General features: G+C 43.6%; 1 protein-coding gene across 2 annotated transcripts in view; it reads left to right on the top strand.

The window, feature by feature from the left end:
• Positions 1 to 201: 201 nt before the first annotated feature.
• The window catches only part of LOC110535640 (progressive ankylosis protein homolog), a 31,464-nt gene continuing 10,235 nt past the window's right edge, over positions 202 to 21,430 (top strand). The window contains exons 1-6 of one of the 2 annotated variants that reach the window (XM_021620753.2): positions 202 to 792; positions 9,185 to 9,401; positions 9,665 to 9,783; positions 11,618 to 11,701; positions 11,888 to 12,058; positions 15,754 to 15,888. In XM_021620753.2, the coding sequence (XP_021476428.1) occupies positions 697 to 792; positions 9,185 to 9,401; positions 9,665 to 9,783; positions 11,618 to 11,701; positions 11,888 to 12,058; positions 15,754 to 15,888 (822 nt within the window). In that variant the 5' untranslated portion in view covers positions 202 to 696. The remainder of the gene's footprint in view (positions 793 to 9,184; positions 9,402 to 9,664; positions 9,784 to 11,617; positions 11,702 to 11,887; positions 12,059 to 15,753; positions 15,889 to 21,430) is intronic. The other variant, XM_021620752.2, reaches the window with a different exon arrangement.

The following is a 21,430-nucleotide window of genomic DNA, read 5'->3' as shown; positions in this document are numbered from 1 at the left end:
CCGACTTTTACTGACACTGGCCATATTCAGAGGCTGTTTCGCGTTCGTAAATGAATCAGTTATTCTGCGCTCTGAAATCGGCGTAGATAGCCAGAGTGAGTTTGCGCACGCAATTTAAGTATACTGCACGGTTGCAGCTAGTAACATAAGCATTTCGCTGCACCAGCTATATACATCTGCTAAATATGTGTACACGACCATTACAATTTGATTTGTCTACCTATAATTCATGACGTCGAGAGTAGGTGGAGGAAGTTTAAATTTGGTGCCGACCCACGTGTGTGGTTTGGTTTCAGGCAAGGCGGGGATGGCTTGCTGTTGAACGCTCAGAATCGTATGCTACGAGAGCAAAGCTTTCTGGTATTCCCTCATTGTTTTTGATACAAGCCGAGGTTCTCGCTGGATTCTCTCGGTCAATTTTTTTTTAATGCAGCTTGCTGTCATTTTCTCCAACGTTGTCGAGCGATGGAGAAACGCCCATCTGCAATAATTCTTCTGACCTTCGCCTCCTCTGAACACCGAAGCGTATTCCTTGGATCCATCGATGCGGGGAGCGTTCTGACTTTGATTGTCAGTTGAATTGACATTTATTTAACGTGAAGTGCCTACCTACAATCTATTCTACCGATTTAACGTAATATTTTAAATAATCACGACTGAAGCAGATGCCCCTGGTTCTGTCACCCCTGCTATACTATGTTGGAATTTCCATCTCTCATTCCATATTGGCCTCTCATCAGCTTTCTGGTGCCTATGGCTATTACCAATGTAGCCATCGACCTCGGTGAACAGGTAGGTCGGCGGCATCAAATTGACATGAGACAGCGATATTTGCATAGGATATGTGCTAGTCGGTAGCCAACATTGGGGATTGAGGCAAGAGTGACGGATGAACGTCAACAATTAGCTAGATGTCAGGCTCTGTCAAACCACGGTCCGGATAACTTCTATCGCTTGTTTGATTTGACATGAACTAAGCATTCAACGTGGTACAGAATGTTGTATCTATCCATCAGACCACCACTAGTAGTGGCCTACAATTCAAGAATTTGATCAATTCATTACAGGCACGTGTATAATTTAAACGCCTGCAGATGGCGATATTGAGACGGGTCATTTTACCGTCCAAATAAATTATGGAGCCAGCAATACATTTCTCCATTCAGGCTGCATAGGCGTCGATTTCCTCAACTTTATTGAATGGATAGATGGCGGGAAAAATATGCTTACTTTATGAAACACCGTTTTCCACTACCATGCTAGTGACAAAATGCTAATCCCGCCTATACTTTCTTTGGATTGGTGGATACATCTCATTATTTGAATACTTTTTTGAATATTCGATGAGGGTTGTTGATTTCAACCACATGTATTCAATGGAGAAATGCAACCATACTAGCCTCATAACATGAATATGCTTAGTCATCTCAATACAACTCCGATAAAAGTGTTTTTTTCCCCCACAAAGTTGCGGGGAAGTCACGTGGCCTACTTATATCAGTACTCCTAACAACGTATGCATTAGGACATTTATATTCAATTAAATACATAGTAAATAAGCCATACATTTTTTGGCGGGGACCAAATTCGACACAGCATTGACCTCCATACAAAAACGTGCTTGGTGGGTGAGAATTATTTTGTTTTTAAAGTGTTAGGAGATTTAGGTTAAGGTTAGGAAACGGGTTAGCTAAAATAGTCCCAGACATGACGCCAACATTTCTTGCCACAACCAGGCCTGCCCTGAGAGTAGTCTTGGTTTCCACCAATGCGATGCTGCCACAGCATCAGGCATAAAATAAACATAGCCCATGGTCTGGTAGTTTAAACCTGATTGGTTGAACAGATATACAACATCCGGGATTAACGTTAAACCACTCTTGCATGGCGGTGGAAAATTGTGTTTCATAAGGAAAGTAAGCATATTTCCCTTTACAGGAACATTCATGTGTCCTTTTTTCTGAGGGTTGGGAGAATATTCCATTACTTCCCACAGAACATGGTTGCTATATTCTCAGAATATAATTGATATTAATGTTATAGACGCGTTTCATGGGAATGTTGTTTCTCCCCCTCAAATGTTTTCATTACACATCACTCCTTGTGAGGCCCTGATTGGTGAACCACTGATCCATTCAGTGTTTTGTCTGTTGGCAAAGTTAGGGACACACACAGTTCGATTAATCCCGCCCGGGTGCCCGTGTAGGTGTTTTGTTTCGGATGAAAGTTGAATGCATTCTATTTGGAACCTGGCTCCCTCCCGGGCGTGAGTCAGGTGCCCCGTGAAGTCGGCTCAAAACAAAATTGATGTAATTAAGCATGTGTAGCGATTACTAGGATTGTGTTTTCTCATGCAAAAGGGATTGCTTTTGATAAAAACAATTTATCTGCCTTCCCAATGAAAACTATACATAACTAAATGCAACATGCAACAATTTCAACGATTTTACTGAGTTAAAGTTCATATAAGGAAATCAGTCAATTTAAACAAATTAATTTGGCCCAAATCTAGGGATTACACATCATTCAGAATGAATTTTTCTCCACAAAAGGGCTTTATTACAGACAAATACTCCTCAGTTTGTAGCGATAGGTGTGGAAGAACTTGACTGGCCTGCACAGAGCCCTGACTGGCCTGCACAGAGCCCTGACTGGCCTGCACAGAGCCCTGACTGGCCTGCACAGAGCCCTGACTGGCCTGCACAGAGCCCCTGACTGGCCTGCACAGAGCCCCTGACTGGCCTGCACAGAGCCCCTGACTGGCCTGCACAGAGCCCCTGACTGGCCTGCACAGAGCCCCTGACTGGCCTGCACAGAGCCCCTGACTGGCCTGCACAGAGCCCCTGACTGGCCTGCACAGAGCCCCTGACTGGCCTGCACAGAGCCCCTGACTGGCCTGCACAGAGCCCCTGACTGGCCTGCACAGAGCCCCTGACTGGCCTGCACAGAGCCCCTGACTGGCCTGCACAGAGCCCCTGACTGGCCTGCACAGAGCCCCTGACTGGCCTGCACAGAGCCCCTGACTGGCCTGCACAGAGCCCCTGACTGGCCTGCACAGAGCCCCTGACTGGCCTGCACAGAGCCCCTGACTGGCCTGCACAGAGCCCCTGACTGGCCTGCACAGAGCCCCTGACTGGCCTGCACAGAGCCCCTGACTGGCCTGCACAGAGCCCCTGACTGGCCTGCACAGAGCCCCTGACTGGCCTGCACAGAGCCCCTGACTGGCCTGCACAGAGCCCCTGACTGGCCTGCACAGAGCCCCTGACTGGCCTGCACAGAGCCCCTGACTGGCCTGCACAGAGCCCCTGACTGGCCTGCACAGAGCCCCTGACTGGCCTGCACAGAGCCCCTGACTGGCCTGCACAGAGCCCCTGACTGGCCTGCACAGAGCCCCTGACTGGCCTGCACAGAGCCCCTGACTGGCCTGCACAGAGCCCCTGACTGGCCTGCACAGAGCCCCTGACTGGCCTGCACAGAGCCCCTGACTGGCCTGCACAGAGCCCTGACTGGCCTGCACAGAGCCCTGACTGGCCTGCACAGAGCCCTGACCTCAACCCCATTGAACACCCTTGGGATGAATTGGAACACCGACTGTGAGCCAGGCCTAATTGTCCAACATCAGTGCCCGACCTCACTAATGCTCTTATGACTGAATGGAAGCAAGTCCCTGCAGCAATGTTCCAACATCTAGTGGAAAGCCTTCCCTGAAGAGTGGAGCTGTTATAGCAGCAAAGGGGGACCAACTCCATAGTAATGCCCATGACTTTGGCCATGTGGTGTATGAAGAAATAAAGCTAGAATCTTAAATGTTGTAGGTGCACTGGTGTTCCTAAATTCAAATTCCAGGTCGCACAGCAAAATATTTAGGCGCATATGCTAATAAAATGGCCCCACTGTAGAGCTTTGGTGGCAAATACCAAATAGCCTATTTGATTTTTTAGTTGCGACTGTCAGTGAAAAGTAGAGGCACAGCCAGGCATTAGTGCTGTGAATTGCCAGGGACCTCACAATACGATGTTATCACGATACTTAGGTTCCGTTGCGATATCTATTGCTATTCTCAGTATTATTTTGGGAATCGATATTGTGATTTTATTTATTTATTGCGATTCGATTTGCCAAACATATTGCTCACCATGTCTGCCGCAGAGGGACGAGCCATGAGAAAGAGTCCGAAATCTAATTAACTCATTATTTAAAAAGAAAATGGAGAAAAGGCTATGGAGTTTTGGTGCCGGTACAGCAAACTAGCGCAATTTAAAAAATCAAATCAAATGAAAATAAAAATTGTCAAAATGATACGATAGTCAAAAATAATGTCCCGCGATGTAACTATTGATCCCCCATCACTACCAGGCATATTGCAATATTTCAAAACATAATTGCTGGAAAACAGTTTGGAAAGCAAATAGTTACTGCTGTAAAGAGAAGACAATGAAAAGACTAATATATCTGTTATCATAGTTCTCAACTAAATTTAGCGAACAGAATAGCCTATCTTAATGGCACCAGTGGAGAGAATTGGCTGAGTGTGTGCATATTCACTCTTTATCATTGTTGGGTCAGTGCCTGTTGAACGTTTGATTTTGGACAACAATTTCCTCCTCCAGATTAGATGGATGTCATATTGTATTTGTGTCTCCCCTTCTTGACTTAACACATCTGAGTGTCGCTGCACAGGTCTCTCCAGAGATGTTCGATCGGGTTCTAGTCCGGGCTCTGGCTGGGCCACTCAAGGACATTCAGAGATTTGTCCGGAAGCCATTCCTGCATTGTCTTGGCTGTGTGCTTAGGGTCGTTGTCCTGTTGGAAGGTGAACCTTCGCCCCAGTCGGAGGTCCAGAGCGCTCTGGAGCATGTTTTCATCAAGGATCTCTCTGTATTTTACTCTGTTAATCTTTCCACCAATCCTGAGTCCCTGCCATTGGAAAAACATCCCCACAGCATGATGCTGCCACCACCATACTTCACCATAGGGATGATGCTAGATTTCCTCAGGACTTGGCATTCAGGCCAAATAGTTCAATCTTGTTTCTCATGGTCTGAGAGTCCTTCAGATGCCTTTTGGGAAACTCCAAGCTGACTCATGTGCCTTTTACTGAGGAGTGGCTTCCGTCTGGCCACTCTACCATAAAGGCCTGATTGGTGGAGTGCTGCAGAGATGCTTGTCCTTCTGGAAGGTTCTCCTATCTCCACATAGGAGCTCTGTCAGAGTGACCATCGGGTTCTTGGTCACCTCCCTGACCAAGGCCCCTCTCCTCCGATTGCTCAGTTTGGCCGGGCTGCCAGCTCTAGGAAGAGTCTTAGTGGTTCCATTTAAGAATGATGGATGCCACTGTTCTTGGGGACCTTCAGTGCTGCAGACATTTTTTGGTACCCTTCCCCAGATCTGTGCCTCGACACAATCCTGTTTCGGAGCTCTACAGAAAATTCCTTCAACCTCATTGCTTAGTTTTTGCTCTGACATGCACTGTCAACTGTGGGACCTTTATATAGACAGGTGTGTGCCTTTCCAAATCATGTCCAATCAATTGAATTTACCCCAGGTGGACTCCAATCATCCTTGAAATGTTTTTACAACTTGATTAATGGAAACAGGATGCACCAGAGCTCAATTTCGAGTCTCATATCAAAGGGTCTGAATACTTTTTTAAATATGGTATTTGTTTTTATTTTTAGTAAATTGGCAAAAAATCTAAATCTGTTTTTGTCATTATGTGGTACTGTTTATAGATTGATGACATTTTTTTTATTTAAATCCATTTTAGAATTAAGCTGTAACGTAAGAAAATGTGGAAAAGGTTAAGGGGTCTGAGTACTTTATGAATGCACGGCATATGCATAATCTATAAAGGCTTCATAATTCATGAAGGTAATGTTAACTGACTGATTATCTCATAGAACAATACGTAGAAGATATCTTAAGCGTCTGTTAACCTGTCTGCGTCTGACCTTATTTTTGGCGTTTATCCCAAAACCCTATTCTTTTCTCATTCTTTTTCACAAATAGGGATAGCTTAACAAACCAGAGGTAACTCATTTCTGGGTTTTAGGACTTCAAACTGGCAAGCTCCACTGTGATATCTAGAACAGTGAATGTAAACTAAAAAGCCCTTGCATTGTAGCATGGATCTAGGACAGTGAGCAACAGATGACCACTATAACATGGAAAGAAGAGTAGCTTTTTGTTGAATGAGTGGTGACTGATTTTAATTATTAGTAGATGTATTGATCTACTTGTGCATCTTTGTGGCTTTGAGAAGGCCATAAGGCACACAGAACTAAAGCCCAGTTCAGTGGAGATCTTATGAATATCATAGCCCCACAGCAGTCCCAGTCATATGACAGATGACAGGCCTACTCATACTAGCTGGTATTCTTGCCTAGTCCTAGTGGGCAGTAGGAGTCCAAGCGTGCGTCTCAGAAGAGGTTAGGATTATGCATGGCGTAATGGCCGTGTGAGCAGCTATGAATCGTACCAAGCTCCCTTCTATGGAAAGCGGCAGCTGCAGATGCTCTCTGGAGGCAAAGCTAAATGGAAATAATGTCTAATTCGCCTGAATGACTCAGTTTATCAGGATCAGGACAGGGTATAAAGTGTTTTTAGCATAGAAATAGAATGAGTTGAATGGGCTTTGAGTTTGGAACCTGACTGGTAAACTCATGGGTACACTCGCAATGACTGCCTGGTAATGTAGAATATTAATTACAATTATGCTAACTTAAGTTGCTCATGGAATGTATTTTTTTTGTATTGTCAATTAAGTTTATTAAATTAATCACGGAACAGATTGATAGGTACACATCCTGCTTTTACGTTCTGCTTTGCTACTATGGGTACATTTGCAATTTCTGCCAGTCCACCCATTGTCATCATTATCTTTAATGGGGACGCCTGTTCTATTCTTTCTATTTCTATGGGGTTTTACATATTTCCACTTGCATCCATTATGTATAGGCAAAAAAATATAGGGTATTATATTGTCTCCTATGCAGATTTTGTTACAATATTTCAGATAAATTAGGACAGTAAATGTTTTGGTGATACCCGTGGTACATTGTCTGATATACCATGGGATTCAACCAACCAGCATTCAGTTTACAAACCACCCAGTTTATAATTAAACAATAAGGCTTGAGTGCGTGTGGTATATGGCCGATATTCCACGGCTAAGAGCTGTTCTTATACTAGACCCAATGCGGAGTGCCTGGACATAGCCCTTAGCCGTGGTATATTGGCCATATACCACAAACCCCCGAGGTGCCTTATTGCTTTTATAAACTGATTACCAACGTAATTAGAGCAGTAAAAATACATGTTTTGCCATACCCGCTGTATATGGTTTGATATTCCACAGATGTCAGCCAATCAGCATTCAGGGCTCGACCCACCCAGTTTATAATTGTAAATAAATCCCATTTGCGCATGTGCATAACTGATCAATCCGACAGGAGATTTTGAGTGATAAAACTTGGACAGAGGATCTCAATCTCTGGGCAAGAAACACTTGGACAAACTTCGAAAAACGAATGTTTGGCTATTTTCTGGCAGTTGTGCTGTTATTATGTGGCAGACGTTAAGATTACAAATGTTATATATGGCTCATTTGTTAGATTGACTTGTTATTTCAATAGGCATAGGCTACTGACTAAAATCATCTGGGTTTATGATTGCAATTCAACTTTGCTATGGTTTGCTGAGCAAGATGCAGGTATTCTATATCCCAACATCTAATTTCAGGGAAAAGTCCACAATGAAATTGACATTACATTTTGAGAATGATACATTTATGATAGAGCTGTGACCAGGATCAAAATTGAGAACTTTGAATTTCATTAAGTAAACAAGGCCATTTAATAATTACATAATATCACATGGCTATAACAACAAACTGAAGTTATAGGGTATTTATTAAATCTGTTTGCCAGCTCCAGCCAGGTAGGCAACACAAGTGGACACATTGATTTGCATTGACTCCGGTGATATCTCTATTTTGACATATATTTATTGTATCAAATGGTAGGCTACAGTAGCCTGCAATGGCATTGCAATTAACAGCCTACTTGATGGCCAACAGATGCAAATGTGTCATTCTTTATGTTTAATGTCAGTTTCATTGTGGACTTTTTCCCCATAACAGAAGCACACAAGGGAGTTCCATAAATTCCGTTTCAAATTTCCACTCGCGCAACCCTTGTTTCATGAGGTTTCCCAAAGGAAAAGTAAACATTTGAATGCAGTTTACTTTAAACCACCTCAGAGTGAATTTGTCTAAAGCACTCTAGTGCACCTGAAGTCGTCTTCCAGTGCTTTGTCGCCATTACAGTGCTGAAATAGCAGCTGCATCTTCTGATTTACATGGACAAGATGGACCTGATCAGCAATGATACTCTGAAACACTTTGTGAATACAGCCCTAGATCTTCCCTAAATTTTAGTTATGTGAGTGAGTACGTGGCTGCCAGGGGAAGAGGGCCAGGAGAGGAGTGTCCTGCAGGTGTGTGTGGTGGCCTGGCCAGTCATTTGTGATTCATCTCTGTAGCCTCAGGCCTTTGGCTCGTAATCTGAATCTCTCACCCAGCTCGCTACCTCTTCATTGTCACTGTTGAATGTCCTTCTCTGATCCCCCTTTCCTCAGCCCATGCCACCACAGACAATAGCAACACCAGTAGCCTCGGCACCACTCATTCTGAAAGGACACCTCTTCAGAAATGATCTACGATGCTCAGATTACCAATGGTTAACTAGGGAGCTAGGATATATCAGGTAGCTAGCCATTTACTGTCACAGCAGTTCATCAATAGGTCAATAAACACTAACATAGTCACAACAATATTATAATCTTATTTCTAAAATAGAAATGGAGAAATGTCACTATCTTGGCGTTTTTAATAGAGGCATTAACATGTGGGAAAATATCCAGGCTGCATCACATCTGGCCGTGATTGGGAGTCCCATAGGCAGGCACACAATTGGCCCAGCGTTGCCCGGGTTAGGCCGTCATTGTTAATACGAATTTGTTCAATTGACCAAAGTTACCTCGCTAACTCCTCAAACCTGATTTGTAGTATACCCCTCAGGCTAATGCATACTGGTGTGAATGATGGTTGTATGATGCTGAACCTTGGGGCTAATACGTTCTCACTCTTTCCCACCCATTCCCTTGGCCTTTTGGTCCTTGGCAGGCTCTAAACCGGGGTTTAGCAGGCTTTAAAGAGGATGCGGTTGAGATGCTTGCCAGCTATGGGCTGGCCTATTCGCTAATGAAGTTCTTTACTGGGCCCATGAGTGATTTCAAGAACGTTGGCCTGGTGTTTGTCAACAGCAAGAGGGACCGGGGCTGTGCTGTGCTGTGCATGGCGGTAGCAGGCACTATGGCATTCATCATTCATGTTCTCATCGGTGAGGATTAAACATGGTTGTTTTGTCCCAAACCATGACATTTAATAGTAACTAACTACTAGTATTTATTCTTATTCATTCCAAGTGATTTTAAATCCAGTGATATGTCAGTTGTAAACTGCTTTTAAGTTCAGCTTTTCTGTTTTATTTTTTTAAATGAAGAGGCCAACCCACTAGTGTTTTATCATCTCAAAAGTTTAAAATCGAGTTAGTGGTGCCATCTCCTCAGTCCTTACAGTATTCTGCTTCTCTCCCCTCTCTAGCCCAGACAGACCTAGGCTACTACATTATCAATAAGCTCCACCATGTGGACGACTCCGTGGGCAACAAGACCAGGAGGGCTTTCCTCTACCTGGCAACTTTCCCACTGCTGGACGCCATGGTGAGTACCGAGGAGAGTATACAGCTTGATTTCAGGGTCTGCGTCCCAAATATCACCCTATTCACTATATACAGTGTATTCGTTAAGTATTCAGACCCCTTCCCTTTTTCCACATTTTGTTACTTTACAGCCGTATTGTAATATTGATGAAATAAATATTTTTCCTCATCAATCTACAGACAATACCGCATAATGACCCCCAAAACACTGTAATACCTTATTTACAGAAGTATTCAGACCCTTTGCTATGAGACTCGAAATTGAGCTCGGGTGCATCCTGTTTCCATTGATCATTGATTGGACATAATTTGGAAAGGCACACACCTGTCTATATAAGGTCGCACAGTTGACAGTGGATGCCAAAGCAAAAACCAAGCCATGAGGTCAAAGGAATTGTCCGTAGAGCTCCGAGACAGGATTGTGTCGAGCACAGATCTGGAGAAGGGTACCGAAAAATGTCTGCAGCATTGAAGGTCCCCAAGAACAGTGGCCTCATCATTCTTAAATGGAAGAAGTTTGGAATCACCAAGACTCTTCCTAGAGCTGTCCGCCCGGCCAAACTGAGCAATCGGGGAAGAAGGGCCTTGGTCAGGGAGGTGACCCGATGATGGTAACTCTGACAGAGCTCTAGAGTTCCTCTGTTGAGATGAGAGAACCTTCCAGAAGGACAACCATCTCTGCAGCACTCCACCAATCAGGCCTTTATGGTAGTGTGACCAGACGGAAGCCACGCCTCAGTAAAAAGCACATGACATCCCGCTTGGAGTTTGCCAAAAGGCACCTAAAGGACTCAGACCATGAAAAACAAGATTCTCTGGTCTCATGAAACCAGGATTGAACTCTTTGGCCTGAATGCCAAGTGACATGCCTGGAGGAATCCTGGCACTATCCCTACGGTGAGGCATGGTGGTGGCAGCATCATGCTGTGGGGATGTTTTTTTAGTGGCAGGGACTGGGAGACTAGTCAGGATCAAGGGACAAATGAACGGAAAAAAGTACAGAGATTCTTGACGAAAACCTAGGGTGAAGGTTCACCATCCAACAGGACAACAATGCTAAGCACACAGCCCAGACAATGCAGGAGTGGCTTCGGGACAAGTCTCTGAATGTCCTTGAGTGGCCCAGCCAGAGCCCGGACTTGAACCCAATCAAATATCTCTGGAGGGACCTGAAAGTATCTGTGCAGCGATGTTCCCCATCCAACCTGACAGGGCTTGAGAGGATCTGGGAGGAACTCCCCAAATACAGGTGTGCCAAGCTTGTAGTTTCATACCCAAGACGACTCGAGGCTGTAATCTCTGCCAAAGGTCCTTCTACAAAGTACTGAGCAAAGGGTCTGAATACTTAAGTAAATGTGAGATTTGCTATTTTTGTCATTATGGGGGTATTGAGTGGGGGAAAAAAACAATTGAATCCATTTTAGAACAAGGTTGAAAATGTGGAAAAGTGAAGGGGTCTGAATACTTTCCAAATGCATTGTAGTGCACTACTTTGAACCAGATCCCTATGGGCCATGTTCAAAAGTAGTGCGTTATGTAGTGAATAGGGTGCCATTTAGGATGCAGACCAGCTCTTTTATTAACCAAAGCATGGCTAGCCAGAGAGCCATAATCATGGCAGAAAGAAGCTTAACACCTCAAATGTATGTATAATCGCCTTGACATCATGCTGATCTTAAAACGTACGCACTCCTGTCCCTGTATTTCAACTACATATTGACATATTCAATGTGAGCCTTTGGGTTGCTTTTTATTTTTACAGAAAATAACTTGGTATGCTAAAATTATTGGGTGGAGAAGCAACAATTGTCTCCTTGTTCATTTGTGTTTTTTAGTCTTGGATACATGCTGGAATCCTCCTCAAGCACAAATACAGTGTCATTGTAGGCTCTGCCTCCATCTCTGATGTCATCACCCAGGTACTCAACAGATTGCTTCCTTGTTGTTCACTAATCCCCATTACAGTGAAGATGGGTTCTTGTAGCCAAAACAAAAATGCAATTCCCCTCAAGTGGACTTGGCAGTATGCCCTGCTCTGATAAGTTGTGAGTGTGATGTGGTCCTAACGGAGTGTTTCTGACTGTGCCCCCCCCTCTCTGTGGCAGATTGTGTTTGTGTCTGTCCTGATGCATAGTAACCTGCCGTGTGTGGAGCCCCTTCTCATCCCCATCCTCGCCCTGTACATGGGAGCCCTGGTGCGCTTCGTCATCGTGGGCCTGGGCTACTACTACAACATTCACGACAACATCCCGGACTCCAGTGGCGTTGACGTAGGGGTACGCTGTTTCCTTCGTCACCCAACTGGGACCTTTTTTAAGAGTTCAACGTGTTGTTTATTTAACACTAGAACCGCTGGGCCTTTCAGGCGATAAGTATCCGCTGCAGCAGTGGTTCCCAAACGGGGTCGCAGCCGAGACGTTTGTGGTGCATTGCATGAAAATACATTTGAGGGAATGGGAAAGAAATGCTTTCAGTGTACGCTTAATAACTAAAACCAAATAGAATGTTTGTAGAAAAAATACTGCACCTATATATTTTTTAATAGCCTATAATCTTTTAGAACCTATAGTGAGCAAAATAAAAGCTAGACAATCAGGGGTCCATTTGATTTTGCTATGTTTGAGCATAAGAACACCACTTTTTCCATGTCAAAATGCGTAGAATTGTAGGAAATTAGCTTAGAAACTGCTAAATTGGTGGCCGTGGCTCAGTCTTTGTCAGAAAATCTTAGAGACCCTCTTGGCCGCAGAGACAAAATGTTGTTTTAAAGCTTAATTCCCTGCAATTGTACACATTTTGACATGGGGCGGAGAGACATTTCCTATAATTCTACACATTGTCATGGGACTGAGAAAAAATGGTGGTTTAAAACCTAATTTCCTGCAATTCATTTTACCATGTGGCTGAGAGAAAATGTGCAATTTTAAAGCCACATTTCTGCAATTCTACAAACTTTACCATGGTTTATGCCGTGTTCTTAAAACCTGTTGTGACTAGCGGACAGTATTTTCATTTTTGGAAAAAAAACGTTCCCGTAATAAATGGGATATTTTGTCAGGAAAAGATGCTAGAATATGCATATAATTGACAGCTTAGGATAGAAAACATTCTAAAGTTTCCAAAACTGTAAAAATATTGTCTGAGTATAACAGAACTGATGTTGCAGGCGAAAGCCTGAGAAAAATCCAATCCGGAAGTGCCTCATGTTTTGAAAGCTCTGCGTTCCAATGAGTCCCTATTGAGCAGTGAATGGGCTATCAACCAGATTACTCTTTCTCCGTATTCCCGAAGGTGTCTACAGCATTGTGACATAGTTTTACGCATTTATGTTGAAGAATACCCGTAAGCGGCTACATTGCGCAAGTGGTCACCTGATGCTGCCAGAGAGATTCTCACGTAAAATACAGAGGTAGCCATTACTCCAATCGGTCCTACTGAAAAACGAATTGTCCCGATGGATATATTATCAAATAGATATTTGAAAAACACCTTGAGGATTGATTATAAACAACGTTTGCCATGTTTCTGTCGATATTATGGAGCTAATTTGGAATATTTTTCGCCGTTTTCGTGACTGCAATTTCCGGGCGATTTCTCAGCCAAACGTGAAGAACAAACAGAGCTATTTCGCCTACAAAAATAATATTTTTGGGGAAAAAGGAACATTTGCTATCTAACTGGGAGTCTCGTGAGTGAAAACATCCGAAGCTCATCAAAGGTAAACTATTTAATTTGATTGCTTTTCTGATTTCCGTGACCAAGTTACCTGCTGCTAGCTGGACAAAATGCTATGCTAGGCTATCGATAAACTTACACAAATGCTTGTCTAGCTTTGGCTGTAAAACATATTTTGAAAATCTGAGATGACAGGGTGATTAACAAAAGGCTAAGCTGTGTCTCAATATATTTCATTTGTGATTTTCATGAATAGGAATATTTTCTAGGGATATTTATGTCCGTTGCGTTATGCTAATTAGTGTCAGGCGACGATTACGCTCCCACATGCGGGATGGGGAGTCACTAGAGGGTTCTTAAGCTGAGTGACTCAAACATTAAACCATTATCAATTGGGGCCCCAATGCCGTGAAATGTTTTTTAATTTCAGATTCTCCCTCACTGTCTAGTTTTTATTTTATATACAGCTCCATTATCTTTTCTACATAGTTTATCTGTTTTTTTTACTGGAAACTTTTTACCATCACGAAAACAATTTTTTAAAAACAAATTAATATAAGTTTTTAAAAAATTGAGTGGCTGCAATGATTTAGGCCAGGGGTGCCAAACACATTCCATGGAGGACCTACTGTCAGGTTTGTCCTTTCAATTAAGTCATAAACAATCCAGGTGTGGGTTCCTTACTAACTAGTGACCTTAATTCATACAAATACAAGGGAGGAGAGAACCTGCATCCTCTCGGCCCTCTGTGGAATGAGTTTGACACCTGTGGTTCAGGGGAAAGACTGCATCAATATTCTAACAGTCAAATAAATAAATTCCATATATGCTATCGGAATAATAATAACCTGGGTGTGTCTATGAAGGTCTTAGGTAACATTATTATACGAAAAAAAATGTATTTCAAATAATGTAATAGCATTTCATTAGTTTTTACTGTAGGCTATATATGGAAACCATTAAAACCACCACAGAAATGTCGTTTTGGCAGGTCTTAAACATTATGGAAATAAGAAAATGTATTTCCAAAGAACAGAATGGCATATTTTAAGTTGCATTACGTTAGTACTTTACTTAGTAGCCTGAGCAATGATCCCTTGAGTGCTCATGTGCTGAACGCATGGACAGCGTGGTTATCCTTGGAAAAAGTTATATTTTGAAATAGAGCTCACCTCTTGAATGTTTTGTTATTTGACAAAGGTCAGTGTCTTAGAAACAGCAGAATCTGCTGTTTTCTGATACTATATATCAAAATGTCGTACCTACATGTGACTCTGGAGGAGGATTTGAAAAAGTGGTGCCCCTTTCCCTGCTTCTGTCAATGACAAGCTGCACCCATCTCTTCATGTACAATTGGACAATTAAGTGATAAGCCAGTGTTGGGGAATATATTGGCACGGGTGTTTTTCGTGCCAATATCCTCTAAACACCTGCTTCGAGGGCATTATTACTTTTAATAGTATGGATGGGAGTCAGTCATTTGTTCTAAATGTTCCGTTGCCATGATGGCTGGCAACGTTTTTATCCCTTGCTTGCTAAGCTAGCCAATTTTGGCTAACACAATCATGTCAAACAGTGCAACAAGAATAACAACAAAGTAGCTGCATTTGCATTTGTTTAAGCCGTTTTTGAGGGGGAGACATCCATAACAATGAGTTAATGTGGGATTTTGTTTGCCTGGGGTAGAACATTTTGTTCTCGTGCCAGGCCACTGTTCAGAAGAGCTAGCCATCTACACTGCTAACACAATCACTTGAAGCTGAAAACATTTAGTGTTTTTCTATTGACATTTTTTTGTATAGATCCATACAAATGATGCTGATTAATGATTTCGACTAGCTGAGAAAAGCTGCCAGCCTGTCTGTCTCGTCCCGACACGTTCATTAGCATAGGACAGCTGGAGATCGAATTTCAATATTGAAACAATGTTGTAAATGTAGGAGAGACGGACAGCAAAGTTATTACAAATCTCTGCTGTTGAAAACCAAAATACTAATCTTAAAGAAATGGGACATAATGTCTAGTTGCTTTTTAAAGTGTATATCTAGAATATAAATTGCCTGGCTGAGCTGAGACTAGATTGCGCAGTCAGGTGAAACAGTAAATAAGCATTTCAACGTCATAGATTTAGCCGGTGGTAACTTATGGAATAGACACCGTCTGAATGCGGTTTTAACTATTTTATCTCGTAATCAATACTACTGCTCTCACGTATGGCAAGGAGCTACAGCTACAACTCCAAGGCACCCAGATTGATCTTATCCTTGTTTTCCCCTCTCATTTTGCTTCTTTGCAGGGAGATGTCACCATCGGGAAGATGTTGAGTTTCTGGTGGCCTCTGGCCCTCATCCTGGCTACCCAGCGGATCAGCAGGCCCATCGTCAACCTCTTCGTGTCCCGGGACCTCCATGGCAGCAGCGTAGCTACTGAGGTGAGTTTGAAGCCTACTCAGTCCACTCCCCAATAATATCCCATTTTGTTCAGTCCCACTCACTGTAATTGGGAAGCTGCCAACCGCAATGGCCTTTACCTGAGGGGTATACTACAAATCAAGCTAGATCTACTCTGGGTTTTCTAAAGCTAACCAGCTTCTGTTAGCTTCGCATTCCAGCTCAGGCTTGATCTGTACTACGACAGTGGATATTGCTTGTCTGCCTGATGCTAACTCTAGCAGGCCTGTGTACATGTCGCACGTGGCTAGTCGAACACTGAACATTGAGACAATGCATGAAAAATGGGCAAGTCAAAGCCACTTTTTCATTTGTATCAAAATGAAGGAAAAGTTAGCCTGAGGCACTCGTCCAGGACCCCCATACCAGGTGGTGTCAGGGGAAGGCCCCAACAATTGTCCGACTCCAGCTACCCGAGCCATAGACTGTTCAAATCAAATTGGATTTTTCACTTGATTTGTAAACAACAGGTGTAGACTAACTGTGAAATGCTTACTTATGGGTCCTTCCCAACAATGGAGAGAGAGAGAGAACATTTTGAAATAATAGAAAAGGTTAACAATAACTTGGCTATATAAAAGGGCTACCAGTACTGACTCGATGTGCAGGGGTACGAAGTAATTAAGGTAGTTATTTTTGTATATATAGTGTATGTGGACACCCCTTCAAATTAGTGGATTCGGCTATTTCAGCCACACCCGTTACTGACAGGTGTATAACATTTAGCACACACCCATGCAATATCCATAGAAAAATATAGGCAGTAGAGTACAGAAGAGCTCAGTGACGTTCAATGTGGCACTGTCATAGGATGCCACCTTTCCAACAATTCAGTTCATCAAATGTCTGCCCCGTTAGAGCTGCCCCGGTCAACTGTAAGTGCTGTTATTGTGAAGTGGAAACGTCTAGGAGCAACAACGGCTCAGCTGCGAAATGGTAAGCCAAACAAGCTCACAGAACGGGACCGCCGATTGCTGTAACACGTAAAAATCGTCTGTCCTCTGTTGCAACACTCACTACCGAGTTCCAAACTGCCTCTGGAAGCAAAGTCAGTACAATAACTGTTTGTCGGGAGTTTCATGAAATGGGTTTCCATGGCCAAGCAGCCGCACACAAGCGTAAGTTCACTATGTGCAATGCCAAGCATCGGCTGGAGTGGTGTAAAGCTCGCCGCCATTGGACTCTGGAGCAGTGGAAACATGTTCTCTGGAGTGATGAATTACACTTCACCATCTGGCAGTCTGACGTACAAATATGGGTTTTGCTGATGCCGGGAGAACGCTACTGGAGGGATAATGGTCTGGGGCTGTTATTCATGGTTCGGGCTAGGCCCCTTCGTTCCAGTGACGTGAAGTCTAAATGCCCAGCATACAATGACATTCTAGATGATTCTGTGCTTCCAACGCTGTGGCAACAGTTTGGGGAAAGCCCTTTCCTGTTTCTGCAGGACAATGCCCCGTACACAAAGTGAGGTCCATGCAGAAATGGTTTGTAGAGATCGGCGTGGAAGAACTTGACTGGCCTGCACAGAGCCCTGACCTCAACCCCATTTGAACACCTTTGGGATGAATTGGAACGCAGACTGCGAGCCAGGCCTAATTGCCCAACATCAGTGCCCGACCTCACTAATGCTCTTGTGGCTGAATGAAAGCAGGTCCTTGCAGCAATGTTCCAACATCTAGTGGAAAGCCTTCCCTGAAGAGTGGAGCTGTTATAGCAGCAAAGGGGGGACCAACGGCATATTAATGCCCATGATTTTGGAATGATATGTTAGACAAGCAGGCGTCCACATGCTTTTGGTCATGTAGTGTATGTACATATAACTAGGAATAAAGGGATTGATTAATAAACAATAGCAGCAGCATATGTGATGAGTCAAAAGGGTGAATGCAGATAGTCTGGGTAGCTATTTGGTTAACTATTTAATTAACTATTTAGCAGTCTTATGGCTTGGGGGTAGATGCTGTTCAGGTTCCGGACTTGGTACATTAGTACTGCTTGCCGTGTGGTAGCAGAGAGAACAGTGTATGTCTTGGGCCTTCCTCTGACACTGCCTGGTATAGAGGTCCTGGAAGGCAAGGAGCTCGGCCCCAGTGATATACTGGGCCGTACGCACTACCCTCTGTAGAGTCTTGCGGTCGGATGACAAGTAAGTTGCTATACCAAGCAGTGATGCAGCCAGTCAAAATGCTCTCAACGGTAGAGCTATAGAACTTCTTGGGGTCAAAGGGCCCATGCCAAATCTTTTCAGCCTCCTGACGGGGAAGAGGCATTCACGTGCCCTCTTCATGATCGTTTTGGTGTGTGTGGACCATGATAGATCCTTAGTGATGTGGACACCAAGGAACTTGAAGCTCTCCACCCGCTCCACTACAGCCTGTTGATGTGAATGGGGGCATGCTCAGCCCTTCGTTTCCTGTAGTCCACGATCAGCTCATTTGTCTGGCTGACGTTGAAGGAGAGGCTGTTCTCTCTGCTACCGCATGGCAAGTGGTACCAGTGCACCAAATCTGGAACTAATAGGACCCTGAACAGCTTCTACCCCGAAGCAATAAGACTTCTAAACAAGACAGCCAAGTAGTAATGAATGGCTAGCTGGGCTACATGCATTGACCCTTTAATTTATTTGTATTAACTCTCTTGCTTTGACTCTACTCACACATATTTACACCCCAACACACACATACAGTACACTGACACGCATGCATACTGATGCCACACACACTTTCACTCTCACGACATACTCGGCTCTACTGCTCACATAAGCTGCTGCTACAGCGGTCTATTATATCCTGTTGCCTAGTTACTTTACCCCTACCCTTGACTTATTCCACAATTTGTTGGTAAAACCTGAATTAAAAAAATATATATATATATATATTTATTTTCTCACCCATCTACACACAATACCCCATAATGACAAAGTGAAAACATGTTTTTAGACATTTTTGCAAGTTTAGTGTTCACACCCCTGAGTCAATGCGTGTTAGAATCACCTTTGGCAGCAATTACAGCTGTGAGTGTTTCTGGGTATGTCTTTAAGAGCTTTGCACATTATTATTTTAAAAAGTTGGTTGTTTATCAAATCCAGTGTATATTTGACCTTCTGTTTTAGACTGTCCTGCTGAAAGGAACAGTTGTCTCCCAACGTCTGTTTGAAAGCAGACACAACCAGGTTTTCCCTGTGAATTTTTTTTTTTTTGCCTGTGAATACTTTAAGGCACTCTATGTACTGTGCCTTCGGAAAGTATTCAGACCCCTTGACTTTTAACACATTTTGTTATGTTACAGCCTTATTCTAAAATGGATTTTAAAAAATGATAAAAATCCTGAGCAATCTACACACACTACCCCGTAATAACAAAGCAAAAGCACCTTTTTTGAATATTTTTGCAAATTTATAAGAAGTTAAACCTTTTATTTAACTAGGCAAGTCAGTTAAAGAACAAGTTCTTATTTACAATGACGGCCTACCAAAAGGTCTCCTGCAGGGACGGGGGCCTGGGATTAAACATAAATAAAGGACAAAACGCACTTCACAACAAGAGACAACACTGCATAAAGAGAGGCCTAAGACGACAACATAGCAAGGCAGCAACACAACATGGTAGCAGCACAAAACATGGTACACACATTATTGGGCACAGACAACAGCACAAAGGGCAAGAAGGTAGAGACAACAATACATCACACACAGCAGCCACAACTGTCTGTAAGAGTGCCCATGATTGAGTCTTTGAATGAAGAGATTGAGAACTGTCCAGTTTGAGTGTTTGTTGCAGCTCGTTCCAGTCGTTAGCTGTATCGAACTGAAAAGAGGAGTGACCCAGGGATGTGTGCTTTATGGATCCTTTAACAGAATGTGACTGGCAGAATGGTTGTTGTATGGGGAGAATGAGAGCTGCAGTAGGTATCTCAGATAGGGGGGCGTGAGGCCTAAGAGGGTTTTATAAATAAGCTTCAACCAGTGGGTCTTGCAACGGGTTTACAGAGATGACCAGTTTACAGAGAAGTATAGAGTGCAATGATGTGTCCTATAGGGAGAATCGTGGAACCACCAAGACTTCCTAGAGCTGGCCGGAAAAGGAAAACCATCTCTGCAGCACTCCACCAATCAGGCCTTTATGGTAGAGTGGCCAGACTGAAGGCACTCCTCAGTAAAAAGGCAAATGACAGCCGGCTTTGAGTTTGCCAAAAGGCACCTAAAGACTCTGATTATCTGGTCTGATCAAAACCAAGATGGAAATCTTTGGCCTGAATGCCTGGAGGAAACATGGCACCAAAATAGCTGTGCAGCGACGCTCCCCATTCAACCCGACAGAGCTTGAGAGGATCCGCAAAGAAGAATGGGAGAAACTCCCCAAATACAGGTGTGCCAAGCTTGTAGCGTCATACCCAAGAAGACTCGAGGCTGTAATTGCTGCAAAAGGTACTTCAACAAAGTACTGAGTAAAGTGTCTGAATACTTATGTAAATGTTTTATTATCGGGTAGTCAGTTAGGAAAGCGAAGGCTAGCTTTTTCAAACAGAAATTTGCATCCTGAGGCACTAATTCCAAAAAGTTTTGGGACACTGCAGTCCATGGAGAACAAGAGCACTACCCCCTAGCTGCCCACTACACTGAGGCTAGGAAACACTGTCACCACCGATAAATCTGCGATAAGCAATGATTTCAATAAGCTTTTTTCCACGGCTGGCTATGCTTTCCACCTGGTTACCCCTACCCCGTCCAACAGCTCTGCACCCCCTGCAGAAACTTGCCCAAGCCCCCCCCCCCAACACACACACTTCTCCTTCACCCAAATCCAGACAGCTGTTGTTCTGAAAGAGCTGCAAAATCTGGATCCCTACAAATCACCTGGGCTAGACAATCTGGACCGTCTCTAAAATGATCTGCCGAAAATTGTTGCAACTCCTATTACTATCTTGTTCAACCTCTTTCGTATCGTCTGAGATCCCCGAAGTTTGGAAAGCTGCCGCGGTCATCCCCCTCTTCAAAGGTGGAGACACTCAAGACCCAAACTGTTATAGACCTATATCCATCCTGCCCTGCCTTTTTCTAAAATCTTCAAAAGCCAAGTTAACAAACATATCCCCGACAATTTCGATTCCCACTATGCAATCTGGTTTCCGAGCTGGTCATGGGTGCACGCACCTCCTAAACGGTATCATAACCGCCATTGATAAAATACAGTACTGTGCAGCCGTATTCATCGACCTGGCCAAGGCCTTCAACTCTGCCAATCACCGCATTCTTATTGGCAGACTCAATAGCCTTGGTTTCTCAAATGACTGCCTCATCTGGTTCACCAACTATTTCTCTGGTAGAGTTCAGTGTGTCAAATCGGAGGGCCTGTTGTCCGGACCTCTTGCAGTCTCTATGGGGGTGCCACAGGGTTCAATTCTCAGGCCGACTCTTTTCTCTGTATATATCAATGATGTCGGTCTTGCTGCTGGTGATTCTCTGATCCACATCTACGCAGACGACACCATTCTGTATACATCTGGCCCTTCTTTGGACAC

This window comes from Oncorhynchus mykiss, chromosome 11 (assembly GCF_013265735.2).
Source record: "Oncorhynchus mykiss isolate Arlee chromosome 11, USDA_OmykA_1.1, whole genome shotgun sequence".
In the NCBI taxonomy this organism is placed as follows: domain Eukaryota; kingdom Metazoa; phylum Chordata; class Actinopteri; order Salmoniformes; family Salmonidae; genus Oncorhynchus; species Oncorhynchus mykiss.
This window is presented reverse-complemented; position numbering and strand designations above follow the sequence as displayed.